The sequence below is a fragment of the Xenia sp. Carnegie-2017 genome, unplaced genomic scaffold, assembly GCF_021976095.1.
Source record: "Xenia sp. Carnegie-2017 unplaced genomic scaffold, XeniaSp_v1 HiC_scaffold_21, whole genome shotgun sequence".
In the NCBI taxonomy this organism is placed as follows: Eukaryota; Metazoa; Cnidaria; class Anthozoa; order Malacalcyonacea; family Xeniidae; genus Xenia; species Xenia sp. Carnegie-2017.
This window is the reverse complement of record NW_025813484.1, coordinates 2481383-2500552: the sequence shown is the minus strand read 5'-3', so window position 1 is coordinate 2500552 and position 19170 is coordinate 2481383. Positions and strand designations below refer to the sequence as shown.

At 35.8% G+C, this 19170-nt stretch overlaps 1 protein-coding gene and 2 long non-coding RNA genes across 3 annotated transcripts; 2 read left to right on the top strand and 1 right to left on the bottom strand.

The window, feature by feature from the left end:
* Positions 1 to 734: 734 nt before the first annotated feature.
* Positions 735 to 14126, top strand: LOC124444511. The gene is made up of 8 exons (XM_046995137.1): positions 735 to 998; positions 9557 to 9683; positions 10000 to 10247; positions 10353 to 10526; positions 11110 to 11337; positions 12929 to 13055; positions 13421 to 13632; positions 13703 to 14126. Exons 1-8 carry the CDS (start codon positions 793 to 795, stop codon positions 13893 to 13895), a joined length of 1515 nt encoding a protein of 504 aa, XP_046851093.1. The 5' UTR covers positions 735 to 792; the 3' UTR covers positions 13896 to 14126.
* LOC124444789 lies at positions 4032 to 5138 on the top strand. The gene is made up of 2 exons (XR_006948019.1): positions 4032 to 4475; positions 4564 to 5138. It is a non-coding gene; the product is annotated as an uncharacterized LOC124444789 (long non-coding RNA).
* LOC124444790 lies at positions 7089 to 8973 on the bottom strand. Its single transcript, XR_006948020.1, has 3 exons — positions 8799 to 8973; positions 8008 to 8113; positions 7089 to 7334 (listed from the first exon to the last, which is right to left on the bottom strand). It is a non-coding gene; the product is annotated as an uncharacterized LOC124444790 (long non-coding RNA).
* Positions 14127 to 19170: the final 5044 nt, after the last annotated feature.

The following is a 19170-nucleotide window of genomic DNA, read 5'->3' as shown; positions in this document are numbered from 1 at the left end:
CCAATTTCAGAACATAATGAGAAATCATCTTCCATTAAAAAACAAGCTTTGGAGTAAGAAAACTATTGAAACTGCATCAGCACGAACTTTGTAATGTTATTTGGTCCAAAAATGTTTCTCTACTTGAGTCAGTTAATTGAACCTTATATCAAAAGCAGTTCAGCACAACAATCACCATACGCAATCAAATTTCGTAATTTTGAAAGAATGTTTTATGCAGTGCGGTGTTTGAAATTAAATGTAGATATGATCTTCGCACTTTGCTGGACAATTTAAGCAATTGTCTCATGAACCTGAAAAAATCAGGTGACTCAACGGGATTCGAACCCATGACCTCTGCGGTGCCGGTGCAGTGCTCTGACCAACTGAGCTATGAAATCACACAGTGGTGAGCAGGTCAATTTTGTTGGGTTGGTGTTTTCTCGTGAAAGGAATGTCATTTTGAAAGAATGTTTCGTAAGTTCGACGTAAAGGCATTTCTTTCATTTTTTTCGTAATCCTCGATTCTGGCGATATGTAATGACATTTAGTAGCCGTCAACAATCAGTTATTACAAACTTATCCATAAAAAAACGCAATATTATCTCAAAATACTGTATTACTAGCAGCAATTGCTATATAAACACAAGCTCAAATTTCAAAACTAGGAACCAAAATGGCGGAAATTGATCAGGTGATCAATATTGCCCAATCAACGTAAGCTAAACGGATAACAATAGATGTCCCAACTCTTACTAATAGAAGGCTCTGTTGATAACCACTGAGTTCATTAGCTCCGGTAATTTGAACAAAATGGAAGACCACCGTTTTACCATCGAGGAACAACCACCAAGATCACAATTTGAATCGTCTTTAATTTTCAAATACATCCGACCATGTATTGCCGAGATGTTTGGCACTATACTCATAGTCTATACTGATATATGTCTTGGATGGGACAATACTTTTGCACATGGTTACTTGATGTTTGCGTTAATCGCTGCAACTTCTTCTGTCAGGTATATGCAAAACCAGGATGATTTTGTATTATCATCTATTTTAGTCTCTTGCTCTAAACTATACTCTACATTACTCTCTTGTCTCTAACTTTATTCTATATTAATATTCTCAATATAAATATTAGAGCCCAACAAATAATTTTAAACATAGTCATAAACAATTTGGTTTTATGAAATTTATTAAAAGAGTGACGTTTTGTCTTTACTCAAGACATCTTCAGACTAAATTAGGAAGTTAACAAGAATATAGATATTATATAGAGCTATTTACATAGTTTGAGGTTACTGTGAATGTGTAGGTGTGATGTGATGCATAGTGTGATGTAAGTGTGATGTAAGTGTGATGTAAGTGTGATGTATTGTTAGGGTTAGGTGTTGAGACTAGAAAAGCTTAAGAGGGATGGAGCTGCCTTGGGTGTTAAGTGAAGGTTTTAGTTTGGAGATGAGATTTCATGGACTCACCCGAACGGAATTCAGTAATCTACTAACGCTATCTGTTAAAAATTGCAACTTTATGTTTAACGACCGCTTATACCACCAAATTGATGGTGTTGCTATGGGTAGTCCCCTTGGCCCCCTTTTTGCCAACATATTCATGTCTTTCCATGAACAAAACTGGCTGAAAAACTGTCCCCAGAAATTCAAACCTGTTCTCTACAGACGTTATGTCGATGATTGCTTCCTCCTTTTTAAATCACTTGATCACGTTCCTCTCTTTTTAGAATACATTAACCATCAACACCCCAACATCACTTTTACCTCTGAGACGGAAAATAATGGACGACTACCGTTTTTAGACATTGACATTTACCGCTCAAACGACAAATTCATCACCTCTGTATATCGTAAACCCACATTCACCGGTCTTTTCACAAACTTTCACAGCTTTTTCCCACTTTCTTACAAACGCAACTTAATCTCTGGCCTATTACACCGCTTTTTCAAACTCTGCTCTAGTTATGAGACTTTTCATGCCCAAATTGAAACCACCAGAAAACTATTCGAACTCGTGTAATAAAAATTAATGCCCAACATAAAGTTCTGATTAGAGCCATAGAAATAGACCAAAAAAAACAAATTGTAAAATTAAATTTATTGTAACGTTTCGTCTTTACTCAAGACATCTTCAGACAAATAATAAATAGGATGTTAAGACAAGATATTATATTTACATACGAGCGTGTTTCCCGTTTATTTCTTTTGAAGGAGTTTATTTTGGCATTGGCGATAAGCGCTAGAGTTTTGTAAGCGACGACTAGCTTCTTTGAACCACAGGAACCTTGGTATCACAGAGCGCTTTCTGCATGTCGTGAGAAAATCCAAGTCTAGTTTTGCTTTTCCCAGCTTGAGTTCAAGTCGTTGGAATTTTCTAAATGCTTCGAGTGCTCCATTATTCTTGCGATGATGTAAAATAGTAGCGAGAGACTTGCTGAGCGAAAATCGAATTTGTGTAATAAAAATTAATGCCCAACTTGAACTCAAGCTGGGAAAAGCAAAACTAGACTTGGATTTTCTTACGACATGCAGAAAGCGCTCTGTGATACCAAGATTCCTGTGGTTCAAAGTAGCTAGTCGTCGCTTACAAAACTCTAGCGCTTATCGCCAATGCCAAAATAAACTCCTTCAAGAAGAAATAAACGGGAAACACGCTCGTATGTAAATATAATATCTTGTCTTAACATCCTATTTATTATTTGTCTGAAGATGTCTTGAGTAAAGACGAAACGTTACAATAAATTTAATTTTACAATTTGTTTTTGGTCTATTTCTATGGCTCTAATCAGAACTTTATGTTGGGCATTCATTTTTACACGAATTCGATTTCCGCTCGGCAAGGCTCTCGCTACTATTCAAACTCAATTGTTTTCCAACTAATATGTTTGATCACATTGTCCGTCGTTTCCTTGACACAAAACTCGAACAAAAACCACCTGCCCTTAGTGTCCCAAAGAAAATAGTGTACCGGCTGTCACTTGTTACAAATCCGCACACAAATCATCGTCTCTACAACGCTGCTTTCCCTCATCTCAATGTCAGATTCGTCTTCCGTACCCCCCACACGACTCTCTTCATTTTTTCCCGTTAAGGACAAAATTCCCAAGTCTCTGAGATCTGGTGTTGTTTATTTATACACGCGTCGATGCTGTTCCGCGTCGTATGTGGGTCAAACCACACGCCACTTACACACCAGAATCTCGGAACACTTGGGGATCTCTCCTTTGACTGGAAAACGCTATACTAACCCATTAATGTCAAGTATTCTTTCTCATAGTAACTCCTCCAACCATCCTGCTTTGCCAGACGATTTTAAAATCATCTCATCCTGCTCCGACACATTCGACCTCATGATCCACGAAAGCTTCCTCATCTCCAAACAAAAAGCTTCACTTAACACCCAAGGCAGCTCCATCCCTCTTAAGCTTTTCTAGTCTCAACACCTCACCCTAACATCACACTTACATCACACTTACATCACACAATACATCACATCACACCTACACATTCACAGTAACCTGATACCTCAAACTATGTAAATAGCTCTATATATATCTATATTCTTGTTAACTTCCTAATTTAGTCTGAAGATGTCTTGAGTAAAGACGAAACGTCACTCTTTTAATAAATTTCATAAAACCAAATTGTTTATGACTATGTTTAAAATTATTTGTTTGGCTCAAATATTTATATTGAGAATCCGTTTCCCGCCTGGCACCTCATTGACAACTATATTAATATCTTCTCTCTCGCTCTACTCTCTTTTGCTCTCTTGTTTAATACTTTAGAATACTGCATGTAGGCAAAAAAAATGTGAACCAGTTGTTATCACGTCATGTAAGCAGCTGAATTTTGACATTTGCTACCGAAATACAAATGCCAGAAATGAAAACAATACAACATAATACTAGTACAACTACAGCAGTCAGCTTAACTAAACAGCTGCAAATAAACTGATTAAAAAGGTACTAAAATCTTAGACAATTACTTCTTTCTCAGCAAAAGGGAATGTGGAATAATGCATGTCTATATTGGTGGTTTGAATTTGACTTCAGGTCATCCATGAATTGTCAGATAGTGATGTCAAGATGTTAAATTTGGGGGGGGGTAATACACCATTTTGGCGGTTTTCAAAAATGTGGAAACACGTGTTTGCTAAAGAGAAAAACTCGGACAAACATGGCGGAGTAATTTTATAACAATGGTTACGACGAAGAGGTGCGCTTGGGGAACCTGCAAAAGCGATTCGCGGTATCCTGATCGTTTAAAACGAGACGCAAGTAGAAGCAAAGTATTTTTTTACATTTTCCTGGGGAGAAATACCATAGCGACAAGCGAGAGCGCTGGATTCGTGCGTGTCATCGAGGTGACAGATTTGTGTGTACGAAAGACAGTTATATTTGCAGTCTTCATTTTGTGGGAGAAAATGGTCCTACTGTAGATAACCCAGACCCTATTTCAGCGATACAAAGTATTGAGAATGTAAGTGTTGACTGCTCATAAATGTGTGAATTTTACGAAAGCTTGCTGAACGTTTTATAAGCTTATACATCATTTTAAATTCATTTAGAGAAGAAAACTAACGGGAAAAGGAAAAAAACAATGACAAGGGTATATAATCCGCCACCAAAACTAGCGTCAATCTCCAAAAAAGATGCAGCAGAGGCTCTTCTTTGCTTGAGCGAAAGGGAACACGCTAAAAGAGACGCAGCTGACGACCTCCTATCCTTATGTGAAAATAGTACAACATCCCGTGATATCCAAAAGGATCAAGACGAATATCTTGTTTTAAAGAAAAAAGATGCTGCTGCTCAAACCAACCTAACTCATGAACATCTTAAAACTTATGCGACTGAGTCATTTGTTAACACCAGCAGTATACAGAAATGCATGTTTTAGAAAATGTGGTTAATGATTCAGCCCATTATATAGGTATAAAATTTCATTTTTTACTATGTTGATTATAACTTGATATAATTGCTTATGTTGGAAGCTATTGGAAATAATAAAGGACTTTGTGAGCTACTCTGAATTAATTTATCTGTAGGCCTACCAGGTGAAATGTTGAAAATACTTTTGAGTTCGAAAGCAAAGGCTTCCAGGCTTATCAAATGGAAAGGGAAGAAAACAGCAAAATATAAACAAGAAAAAAAGAGCAGTGCTAGGGTACAGTAATATATAATCATTCATATTGCTCAAGTAAATACTCAAGTTAATAGTTGTGTAATGCAGTTAATAGCTCCCTATGTATAATGAATGATAAGCACTTAATCATTTTTATAGATCCACAAAACTTCTACATGGGCTAAACTTTCAGTTTATGAGCAATTTATATTCACATTGGTCAGGATCAAAAGATTCCCTAGTCTCAAGATGTTATGTGATTTATTTGGAGTGTCAGAAACTGTTGGTAGCAGCATATTCTTGACATGGGTGAAGTTTCTTGAGAAGGAATTAAAGTTATTTATTCCATTTACCACTTTGAAAGACATGGAAGGAATAACCGGCCTAAAGTTTACGAATCTAATCCATGTCTTCGTGCAATAATTGATTGCACAGAATTCTATATACAAAACCTTCTCTTCCTTCAAGTCAACGCCGGACACATAGTAACTACATAGGCAGAAACACCTTCAAACTATTTATTTCCATGTCATCGCTTCTACATATCAACTATATCTCTACATTGTTCAGTGGTTGCATAGCGACAAGGAAATCATCAAGAGATGTGGATTGTTGGAAGAGTTAGCTGCAGGGGATGGCTGACAAAGGATTTAATATCCAGGATTTACTTGCCCTTCCACATGTCCATTTAATTTCATCTCCAATTAAGCATAAAGGTAATGTTGGCACTGGTGCAACAACAATGACAAGGAGAGTGGCTACAAAGAGGATTCACATTGAAAGAATTATTCAACAACTGAAGTCATTTAGTATATTACAAGGTGTAATCCCATTAACAATGAAACCATATATTGATTCCGTTGCATCTATCTGTGCAGCATTGGTTAATTTGCAACCACAGATTATTGCATCACCTTAAAAACATTGTATATAGAAGTTTTAAAAAATATACAATAAAATATTCCTTTGTGTTGATAAACTTAGATCAATGCAGAGTAAACAATGAGTGCAAAGTTCTGTGCCATTTATTTCTTTCCATTGTGGCATCCTTGTTACTGAACCATTTATGTTCCATGACAATGAAAGCATTGGGACATTTCTCATATTTTTCAATATTCTAAAAAATGTTGTGAGATTGAAAAAGTAAGCACTCTTCCCTATGTAATTGCATTGAGTATATCTTTCCTATTATTAAGCTCTAACTTGAAGAAACATGTAGTTTCCATAAATACCTTCAAGAAGTATTTAATAAAAAGTGATACAAAAACAGCACAGAGGTTTGAAGAGATTTCCTGCTGTGGGACCTACCAAATAATGCATATAGCAAGATTTATTTGCACAATATATTTTATTGGTGGCATGATAAGAACTCACTTTTAACAGATGAATGACAATCTTGATCTTCGAATCCATTTACACTCCTTACTTGTAACACTATCCTCTCCTCTAGAATTAAGCAGATCATCAAGAGAATACAAAGCAGATGATACATGCTTACATCCTCCATCTCTACCACCAAGACAACAGCAATACGTATCAAGCACACTGCCACGATTAGACCCGTTTCCTTCCAATATAAACCATAAATCGTAAACGTCTTTACCATCTTTAGTCATTTCTTTCATTGTAGGCTTAACCTTGCCTATATAAACATGGACCCCAGCATCTTGCCTGTATGCTGTTAGCAAAGACTCAACATATCCATCGTAAAACAAACGATAGTTCTCGAACGACTTATAGGCTGCAAGATCCTGCTTGTCGTATTCCGATGAATGATATATAAGATGATTAAATATATCAAACAAGCCGAACGGGGTGAATTTTAAAATCATTTGAAACATTAATGGTAAATGGATCCGGCAGCTCAACGTCATGGATGGTCAAACGACAACCTAAATTTACTTGCTGCTCAGCTATACTGACTTGCGGGATCAATGGAATGTTCATTTTTCCACTGCACATGCAATGGCTATAGTCCCGGCTTCAGATAACTACTTACGGTTATACCTCTACTCACACTACAACGTAGGCAAATTCATTGCAAACCTTTTGAATCCACTCACCCTAAATAAATTTTCATTACAAGACTCTTTCGATGCTACTGATGCTATTAAATCTATACCTAAAGATCTATTTTCCCAAGGTTATAAGTTTGTCTCTTTTGATGTTGAATCCCTTTTCACCAACGTGCCTTTGCGTAAAACCATTAACATTGTACTAGATCGCATTTACAAACAAAATATTATTAATACCACTCCGAAAATCAACACTCAAAAAACTCATTATTGATTCATGCACCAAAACTATATTTTCTTGCAACGGTATTTTTTATGAACAACTTGACGGGGTTTCCATGGGGTCTTCTCTCGGTCCCGTCTTAGCTAATATAATTCTCACTGAGTTTGAAAACATTATTGTCAATGATTTGATCAACTCAGGTGTCCTTAAGTTTTACCGACGTTATGTTGATGATACTCTTGTTCTTATGCGACATTCTGACATTCCTCATGTTCTTGCCAAATTTAATAGTTTTGATAAAAATCTTAAATTTACTTTTGATGATTTTTCTGACTCACATGCCCACTTTCTAGACCTCAAAATAACAAATAATGACATCGATATATTCCGTAAAACAACTCATACTGGCCAATATACACATTTTTCAAGTTTCGAACCTTTCAACCGCAAAACTACTTGGATCAATTCCCTATTTTTTCGCGCATTTAAGATTTGCTCTAACCAAACATTATTCAAAAAACAAATTCAAACACTCCAGTCTTTTATGTCATGGAATGGTTTCCCTCTTACAGTCCGGAAATTCTTGATTCACAAACTCAAAACGAAAATCATAGCTAAAAATAACCCCTCTAAACAAAATACTGAGAATGACCTTCGTAAAATTTTCATTAGAATACCATATCTAGGTAAACAGGGTGAACGTTTGGTTTTCAATCTTCTTCGTAAAATTCGCCGTAGCTTAAAAATTCCCATCAAACCTATAGTTATATAAGAAACAAAAAAGACATCAATTTTCTGTCCCAAAAAGGACAAAATTCCGGAACTCTCTAAAGCCAATGTTATATATGAATTTAAATGTCCAGGCTGTGGTCATACATACATTGGCAAAACTGAACGAAACCTACACACAAGACTAACCCAACATGCTACTAATTACAATAATTCTAGTGCCATCTCACAACATTTACTCATTTGTCCAGACGCCAACTACATCTCACACCTTTTCTCACTTCCTGACGCTGATTCCGACCTCGATCTCACACACGTGCCACTCAATCCTTGTAACTTGATTCCTAGTAATACCAAAATATTATATCACTGTAAAAATAATAATCCTAATCAACTTCTCATCTTAGAAGCACTTTTGATAAAACGCGATATGCCACAACTTAATAGTGGTCTTAAAGCTTGTAAGAAACTATCTCTATTTTAATGTTAGTATATTTTAGTCTTATAGTTCTCTAATTACATAACTGCCATTTCCGCTTGTAAATATATAAAGTTTCGCAGCCTGCATTGTAAACCATAAGTCTGATGATGTCTTTGGAATAAAGACGAAATATTACACATTATTTTGTTTCAAACTCTTGTAATATCTTGAATATCAAGAAAACGAGATGTCCGTCTTCGGAATTTGCTTTATTTTGTATTATTTGAAATTACCTCTACTCTGCAGTTAACTTTTTAATTCTGGCAGTTTCATAGCTTTGAATTTCTCTTCACGTAACCTTTCTTCCATTTAAACGCTTATATTTTGAAATAAAGAAATGTTACAATTTATTTTGCAAGAGAGCGAAACATATTTCTATTTCATATAGCAAATTAGTCATTGTTATGACTTCCGCCATGTTTGTCCGAGTTTTCACTTAGCGAGCACGTGTTTTTATTCAAATAAAACCGCCAAAGTGGTCTATTTGCTGGGAAGTAAAGAATTATATAACATGCTACGAGTTTGTCAAATTTTGTAATTGTGTAATTTTTTGAATATCGCATTTTTAGTTTGAAATACTTTATCTAAGTATAAATACTATACTATTGGCATAAAAATTGCTCATCGCTATTTTCATTTCCATCTAAACAAGGACAAGTTTAACATTTATGGAAAATAAAGAACAAGTAGGTAAAAGAGAGAAAATGTTAGGGAATCTTTACTCCACATATACGCAACTCACGTTTCAAATGTGTGTGTGTGTGGGGAAGGAGGGGAGGTAAAAGCTTTGGGGTTTAATAAGATCAAATACTTACAATACAATTGGTTCAAATACAATGCGCGAAATTGTTAAAGTGCCTATAAACGAAAATTTTGCACGTTATAGTTTAACATACGTAGAAACAATGCAAATGCATTAACTACGTTGTTTCATATATCTAATCCTCGTCATCAAACACAAATAATAAGCTGTTTGTCTTATCTTTTACAGCGGTGGTTGTTTTAATCCAGTAGTAACTCTGGCGCTAACAATCTTTCGTGGTATACAACCAGTACTTGCACTGTTGTTTATTATATCTCAAATTTTGGGAGGAATAATTGGCGCAGCTTTAGCCCAAGTAAGTATTATATAGTGCAATAACATATGGAACACTCACTTTAATTGAAAGTGCAATGCTTTCTTTCAAAACGAGGTATGTCGATACGTTATTCTCATTTGAAAACGAGGGCATGAAAATAAAATTTTGTGAAATAACTCCAAAAAGTTGTATCGTCAATTGCATGCACGTATATGTCTCCAATGGAAAAATCGTGACGAAAAAATCTCACATACTTATGAGCATTTAAACGTACAGTACGAAAAGTTACATGTACAAATAATGCTTTAAAGACCATTAAAATAAACTCAGTCTGCATGTATTGTCTTCTTTTCAGGTAGCGATGAGCTCTGCGGACTACAAACTAAACTTTGGGGGTGTTCGTACCCTAGGGGGTGCTCATGCCCTATACCCTTATCGCACCCCAAAGACTGAGATCAGTCCAGGTCAAGGCATTTTGGCTGAAGCCTTAGCGACCTCCATTTTGGTACTCGTAGTGTTGATGGTTTTATTAGATGAGAGAAACAAGAGTAAACTCGCTCCTCTCGCCATTGGTTTGTCAGTTGTAGGCGGAATTGCAGCAAAGTAAGTTTATAAACACGTTAACGTAACTTTCTGGCCAATATATTGCCAGAAAAATGAAGTTCTGTGCACTGGTTCTATGTCATTCAATTTAAATTTTGCTCTTAGTCGGTGGATTACCGGAGGTTCCATGAATCCTGTGCGAAGTTTTGGTGCAGCAGTTGTGAAAAATTATTGGAAACATCATTATGTCTACTGGGTTGGTCCGTTTCTTGGTGGCATGTTATCAACTTTGATGTATGGCTTTGTCTTGGCTTCACCAAACCAACTATGGCTAGTTTGGTAGAGCACTGTATGGATACAGGACTCGCATTGTAAAAGTCTTTTAATGGATTTAAACCTTCGAGGCTGGAGTAGTTTAGAAATATATACTCGGGAGCTTGAAAATTTTTCGAATTTTTTCTTTTCGTGAGATTTAATGTGTTAATGAAAAACATAGGTCCATAACGACGCTCACTTTGTCTTTAGCATATTGTTATGTAGTAGTTGAAGATTTTCGTCAGGATGTAAGCAAGATAAAAGAATATGTATGAATCGGATAGATTATTGTGGGCCCTTTGCGTATCAGTTCTCACCAGAAACCAAAAACGCAACATAGTTCCACCGATAAAAAGTTATATCTTCGCCTTCGAACGTAAACATCAAATGCTTCTCCACCACTCTCTAGCACTCTTCCGTAAAATTCAAAATGTTAAACTTTACCTACCTCTCCTCGCACCTTTTCATAATGTTAAGCCTCACCAGTCCCTCCTCGCTCACTTTCATCACCAAACAACAAATTCATTGTTATTCGGCCTTTGCGTAACCTATACACGACAGCGCTTCATTATCGAATAGTCGACATAAGCTCCAATTATTGCAATAGCATGAACAAAATGGAGGAAGACAACCGCTTTAACATCGAGGAGCAACCGTCCAAGTTGCGAGTTTACTCGACTTTGTTTTTTAAATTCATACGGCCATGTGTAGCCGAGCTGTTTGGTACAACAATTTTTGTTTTTGCAGATCTTGGTGGTATGAACTACATCAGTAGCACTGCCTTTACACATGGTCTTATATTATTTGTGTTAATCGCTGGAACTGCTACCGTCAGGTAAATCATGCAGTGAAAACAGGTCAATTTTGAACTCCTATACGTGAAGGGTCTTTGCTTTGTAAATTAGCGTGAAAGCAAATATCCGCCAGATTTTATCCATATCATCTTTCTAGCTGAGCAATATGAGCTTGGAGTGAAAATGAAATGCGTTCATTTTTTTCATTTCTATACTATAAAACTAAGTACTTATTCTACCTAATTACTTCAAAAATAGACAAAACAGACAATCATTTTTTAAACTCAAGATTCGAGTTTAATGATCTTGTCTCTTTTAGTTTGTAAAATGGTTGTTAGTGTGTGATAACATTAATAACAGCAAAAAAATGAACAAGACACTTGCTTAGCTGTTTACTCTGTATACAGGTAAAGATACACCAAAACATTTACCACAACTCTAAATTTGCAACTGTTAACTGTGGCAGAAATATTATAAAAATTACGTGGTTCAAAGATCGTTTTAAATCCAGCATTTTGTTGGATTTCTGAGACTTCTAACACCACATGACTATTATACACTTCCGCTGCGGTAACAAGATCCTTTTAAAACGTCTTACTTTTTATGCGCCAAATTTTTTAAACGTGCCAAAAATAGTTCTTCGACAGTTTGGCATAAACTCGTTGGGTATCTAATATTTTCAATGTGTGAAGACTTTCGCTTGGATTAAACAAACGTTGTTTGCAATTCGCATAGAATGTCGATAGTGGTCTTTTTAAAATGCTATTCAATATGAGAATTGCCAATAGTTTTCAAACACGGGTGTCGATTTATCGGTTGAAGTAAAGAAAGTATCGTGCTACTGATATAGACAACAAATCCCTACATTGAAAAAATATTCTTGAAAATATCATGTTTATCACAAAAAAAAGATTTACTCAAGTCAACTGTCCATTTTGTATCTGGCTGTTTCTATATTATTTCTGCGGCAAGCCCATAAAAATGACGAGTGATATTGACAAAAATTACGGACCAATTATACTTTCTATATGATCTATACTCGGAACACGTCATTGAGTGGTGAAAACATTTTTTTCACAACAGGAGAGTGTCAAAAGATAGAATAACGATTGCATTTTGTTGTGTTTGTTCTTAAACTTCGACATTAAACATACAATATATTTATTTGAACTATGTTCGTTTTTGTGCTCATTTGCAAGATTACGTAACCATATGTACATGCGGCGCACCTATTTTCATTCTCTACTAGTTCTACAAAATGGCATTCAACTTGTCAACACTTACCTTAAGTTAGAGAAGCTTGTTTAATAGGACGATTGGTAAAATAAGCGTGATCTGCATGTTAATCATTCCTCAAAAGACTAAAAAACCCCCAAAAAAATCCACTCAGAAACAGATTCAAAGTCAATGCAGTTTTGAGGGGGGTGGGGGTGTAATTTACTCACTTGATATAGATGAAACGAAACCGTTATTGTTTATTTTTCAATGTTCATTTTGCACAGAGACTATATACTATCAACCACGAAATTGAAAAGCTATCATCAGAGAATCAAAATATGAGTTCAAATCCTGGAATTCATATTCTGCATTCACAAATGGTAAAAATAAGTTTAGTTGTCTTACTATTTGCAGTGGTGGTCATTTTAATCCGGCAGTAACTCTGGCACTTACAATCGTTCGTGGTTTACAACCAGTACTTGCACCGTTGTATATTTTATCTCAGCTTTTGGGAGGAATTATCGGCGCAGGTTTAGCACGAGTAAGTACTACGAACACATGATGCAGTCAATGGAAGTAAAAATGTTTTCCTTCGAAATGCCAATTTTCTTACACCGAAAAATTGACATCATGAAATATTGTCTATGGTATTTGATTTTCGCATTTTGTTTTCAAAATGCCTTTTTTGTCGTCAAATGAACTGTTCAATATTTATCTCCTTAATTAGGAAATAAATTTCTCGTCTCTTAATGGGAAGTAGTTAAACCGTGGTTTTGCTTCTCTAGTGACAGGCCATTTTCTGATAAAACATATTAACTACACACATTTCAAATCATGGAGTGTATGAACTAGTTAGGGAGGTTGCAAAAGGCAATTTCAGCTCAGTTAATATTTTCTTTATTGCAGGCAGCGATGAGCTCTGAGCAATATACAAAAACCTTTGGTGGTGTGCACATGCTTGGAGCTGATATCAATCCAGGTCAAGGCATTTTGGCTGAAGCCTTAGCGACCTCCCTCCTGGTGTTTGTCGTGTTGATGGTCGCATTTGATGAGAGAAACAAGAGCGAGTTTGCTCCTCTTGCCATTGGCTTTACAGTTACAGGCGGAATTTTGGCAATGTATGTTTATGAACATGTTACAATATGATGAAGGTCTACGGTTTTTTAAATATTTACTTTTTCCTTTTAGTGGGGTCATTTCAGGAGGTTCCATGAATCCTGCACGAAGTTTTGGTCCTGCAGTTGTGAAAAATTATTGGAAACATCACTATGTCTACTGGGTTGGTCCGTTTCTTGGTAGCATATTATCAACTTTGATGTATGGTTTTGTCTTTGCAACACCGAGCCAGCTTTGGCTACCATTAAGGGAGCCAATTACATGAGATGCTTTTAGAAAAATGACAAATAAACCAAGCTGACAAGCTCTCTTTAATTTTCATTTCTTCCAAGATTTTTAAATTTTTTATCATCTTGAGGGTATAGAGCAAGTGTAGAAAAACATTTAGACATCGAAACATTGGAGATTGGATTAGTTTAGAAATATAAACCAACAAGAAATTTTTCTGTATAAGATAGTGATGTTTTAAGTAAGTAAACAACATACAAATGCTGAATTTGTTTCAATCATATTGCTGTGTTTGATTTTTGGCAGGAGTTAGCAAAGACCCTGATCTTTTCCGGAGAAGAAATAAGGTGAATCTGGCATTATCCCCGAATAGTCCAAAACATGTATAAGAGTTTGTATGTAATTCATTTACCGGAAGCAATCTCAACTCATTTTGGATAAAATGACTACGACAAACAACATGGCATGGCATATGAATTTGTCAAATCCTCAATTCGGGTAGAAATAAAGACCCACCCGAAATGGCAGTATGACAGTGTCTACAAAGACTGCGCCAACTTTCACGAACAAAAAATAATCATTCTGAAGTACTTAGAGTGTTGGAATTGGTATTGTTTAGTTGACATACGAATGAATGACTATATTTCACCAACCTTCCATTATAATTGATGACCAAATGAGTTTTCATCCCATTTTCGTTAAATTCAGACGTAGTCAGTGCAGTGTCTTTTATCTTTACGATATTTAGCACACGAACATAATCTGTCAAATTTACCGCCATTGCGAAGTGTCGTCCCTTCTCTGCTCGATAAATCACACTCTTGGCCTTCGTTTGTATTCTCGTGGTAGTAGAAAGGAGCACAACATTGTAGTTAAGTCCCAATCAAAAAATTAAAAAAAATAGCGGTATCTCTTACAGAAAGACCTGCTACACAATGCTCCCATAGCACATTGAAATTATGTCACGAATGGTGGTGAGCTACTTGACAGGGGGATGGGACTCGAGGGAATTGCGGGAATGTAATTTTACGAAGCGATTGTTTTTTGCCAATACAAAGCTGTAAGGAATATTAAATGTTTACCGGTAAGAAATAAAATGCATGTGAATTTAAACAGTCGAAGTTTAAAGAAAAGAATGCTTTGCGACAAATGTTTGTTTTGTTTTAATTTTTGTGGCCAGAGAACAACTTACTCTTTATGAATATCCACCCCCCCCCCCGCCATTGATCAAGCAGAGAATTGACAGCATTTTGCAATGGCGGCAAATTTGATTTGACAGAATGTCCATTTTTTACAACTCCCATGACCACCACTAAAAGTGAACCTTCCAAGCATTTCAGAATATTTCTCTTTGTTTCTGCAGGTTAGAGCTATCCCAACACTGCCATGGTTGATAACAAACAAACAAACAAACAACATTTGTATACCGGCCAGTATTAATCCCCGCCAGGAGTTGGTCCATGAATTTTTCTACGCCAAACGTCTCTATCTCTCGCCATATCTCTCGTTATACCCATCGCCTTCATATCACTGTTCACAGCATCCATCCATCTCCTTCTCGGTCTACCTCGTTTGCGGACTCCATCAACATTCATATGCAACGTTCTACGAATTTTAGCACTTTCTTCCCTCCTTTCCACATGCCCAAACCACCTCAAACGCTGGCGCCTTACCCAATTCTCGATACACTCAACACCAACTCTTTCTCTAATCTCTTCACTTCGAATCCTATCCATCAACGTTACACCACACATCATCCTAAGCATTCTCCTTTCCGTCGACGCCAATCTTCTCAGGTCCTCTGCTTTCGGCGCCCAACACTCTGCTCCATATCCCAAAACACTTCTAACACATGCCTTGTACACATGCCATGTGTAGCCGAGCTGTTTGGTACAACAATTTTTGTTTTTGCAGATCTTGGTGGTATGAACTACATCAGTAGCACTGCCTTTACACATGGTCTTATATTATTTGTGTTAATCGCTGGAACTGCTACCGTCAGGTAAATCATGTAGTGAAAACAGGTCAATTTTGAACTCCTATACGTGAAGGGTCTTTGCTTTGGCGTGAAAGCAAATATCCGCCAGATTTTATCCATATCATCTTTCTAGCTGAGCAATACGAGCTTCGTATGAAAATGAAATGCGTTCATTTTTTTCATTTCCATACTATAAAACTAAGTACTTACTCTACCTAATTACTTCAAAAATAGACAAAACAGACAATCATTTTTTAAACTCAAGATTCGAGTTTGATTAACGATCTTGTCTCTTTTAGTTTGTAAAATGGTTGTTTGTGTGTGATAACATTAATAACAGCAAAAAAATGAACAAGACACTTGCTTAGTTGTTTACTCTGTATACAGGTGGAGATACACCAAAACATTTACCACAACTCTAAATTTGCAACTGCTAACTGTGGAAGAAATATTATGAGAATTACGTGGTTCAAAGATCGTTTTAAATCCAGCATTTTGTTGGATTTCTGAGACTTCTAACACCGCATGACTATTATACACTTCCGCTACGGTAACAAGATCCTTTTAAAACGTCTTATTTTTTATGCGCCAAATTTTTTAAACGTGCCTAAAATAGTTCTTCGACAGTTTGGCATAAACTCGTTGGGTATCTAATACTTTCAATGTGTGAAGACTTTCGCTTGGATTAAACAAACGTTGTTTGCAATTCGCATAGAATGTCGATAGTGGTCTTTTTAAAATGCTATTCAATATGAGAATTGCCAATAGTTTACAAACACGGGTGTCGATTTATCGGTTGAAGGTCCACCTTCCAAGCTAACTTTACTCTTCTACAACAATAATTTGATCAAAATGAGGTTGCGATATCGAACGCCATATTGGACTTGCACAACAGATTTACCATAGTCCTCATCTATGAGTACCTGGATGAATCGTTGGTCTTAATGAAACGCAAGTTATGCTGGGATACAGATGACGTCATCTAATTTAGTACAATGTTACCACCTGAAGAGAGACAACGTGAATATCCACTTGAAGTTGAAGAAGGGATAAAAAAGTGGAACAAAGCTGATTTCAAGTTGTACGAATTTTTCAATGCAACCCTTTGGGAAGAGATCGCGAAGGAAGAAAACTTTCCGATAGAAGTATCAAAATTCAAAGCCAGAAGAAGAGAGATTGAAAAACAATGTACAAAGGGTTCGGTTGCTGCTCAGAATGCAACATTTCATTTTGCAAATGAAATCAGAACACACAAAGGACTTGGATTAATGGATATTTGTAGGAAGATGAAAATGAACGATCAAGAATATTTAGAACACTTTCTGAGAGTAGCGTGAAAAATACTCTCGTTCATACATAAAGTAAATACACAAGAGATAAGCAAACAAATTAAATATTTGGAGAGAGTGCACAATACCGTAGTAAAGCCCTCAAAACAACTCTTGTTAACTGCTTATATTACTCTATAAGATTTTAATCGCTACAAATGTTTTTTCGTACGACAAGTGATGCCTACCTCACGTATTCAGGAGAATATTGGGTAATGTCACAGAATGTTTGCCAAGGTCTTAGACAGCAACGGAAAAGAATTCAGTACATATATATTGTACATTTCTATGAATAACTAAGAAAGAATTTGCTCTTATGTCAATGTCAGAAAACTCTATCAAAACGAAAAGATTCCAGGTCAAGATTTTTGATCTCTGCTAACGTTCTCTACCGTTCTTGATACTGTCAGAAATTAGTTATTAACTAGGACCGAAAGAAAGCACTTAACACGAAATAAGTATATATACAGGATGTATGTCAAGGAAGATAGAAATATTGATTGAGCAGATTATTTCAATAGAATAAAGAGAACTATTTTACCCAGGATGTCCGTCACGGTTGGGTTAAATATGCTTAGACGTGCTGATTTTTGATTTGATTGTTGTGCTTGATAAGCAGAGCCCTCTATTAGTAAGAGTTGGGACAAACGGTCTGGGGCGAGCACGGAGCCCCCCAATTTAATCCAAGCATGACATTTTTTATTCTGAAAGATCACAAAATTTTCATGCTCAGCAGAAAATGACAGACTTTTTTACTTTTTAGTTATTGAAATATGCAATGATTTGACCAAGATGCATTTGACCTTAAACGTTTTATTCCTTTATATGAAGTTATTTCGCCTTTAACACTTTATAAAGTATTAAAGTTTATTTCTAATAAAGTTTGTTAAGGATTCTGCTGAAAATTTTGGTGAAGCATTTCTTTAAAATGAATATATTATTTCTATAACATGAAACATTTCTATTGTTGAAGAACAGTCTTTTTGCTATAAATGCCACTGTTTGTAGTCTTTTATACAGCATATGAGTCTGATCCAATCTTTAATTTAGCAAAGAGTTAAATTTATTGGTTGAGGAATGACAAAACTTCCGTATGTGTTTAATGATCAAACAGGGGTGTGTTGGAGGGGGCTCAGCCCCATTTGTTCAAATTCTATGCCTTGTATTGCCAGTGAAATACGTATATCTAAAAGCTAGCAGCACCTAAATAAATATCAGAAAGCCAGCAATATTTTAATATATAAGAGAAAGGTAGCAACAGTTGTAATATACATTAAAAAGCCCAAATAGCTGAAATTATGGAGATATGCCTCTGTGATCTTATAAACAAAACCTAAAATTAAAATATCATTGAAAAGTCTAGAAGAGAAGTAATGTTCTACTTTGAGCTACAGAAGTAGGGAACATTTGCACAATTCATTACCAAAAATATATTGTATTCAGCTGTTTCAGTGAATATCCTAATTATAATTACTTCATTTTTAAATGATGAACTAAAAATACAAAATACAACATGGAAAATTATAAGAGTTTCTGTGATTTGGTGTAGTTGTTTGTTTTAGTGTGGAAGTGGCTGAGAATTGAGAGGTTCGTAGATTGACCAATTTCAGAACATAATGAGAAATCATCTTCGATTAAAAAACAAGCTTTGGAGTAAGAAAACTATTGAAACTGCATCAGCACGAACTTTGTAATGTTATTTGGTCCAAAAATGTTTCTCTACTTGAGTCAGTTAATTGAACCTTATTGATATAAGGTTCAATTAAGCAGTTCAGCACAACAATCACCATACGCAATCAAATTTCGTAAGTTCGAGGCATTTCTTTCATTTTTTTCGTAATCCTCGATTCTGGCGATATGTAATGACATTTAGTAGCCGTCAACAATCAGTTATTACAAACTTATCCGTATAAAAACGCAATATTATCTCAAAATACTGTATTACTAGCAGCAATTGCTATATAAACACTAGCTCAAATTTCAAAACTAGGAACCAAAATGGCGGA

Excerpts from the sequence above, each read along its gene's own strand:
- LOC124444511 (XM_046995137.1), top strand. The coding sequence starts at position 793 with ATGGAAGACCACCGTTTTACCATCGAGGAACAACCACCAAGATCACAA. Across the intron at positions 999-9,556 it reads GCTGCAACTTCTTCTGTCAG|CGGTGGTTGTTTTAATCCAG; the intron begins GTATATGCAAAA and ends TATCTTTTACAG. Across the intron at positions 10,527-11,109 it reads AACCAACTATGGCTAGTTTG|CATGAACAAAATGGAGGAAG; the intron begins GTAGAGCACTGT and ends TTATTGCAATAG.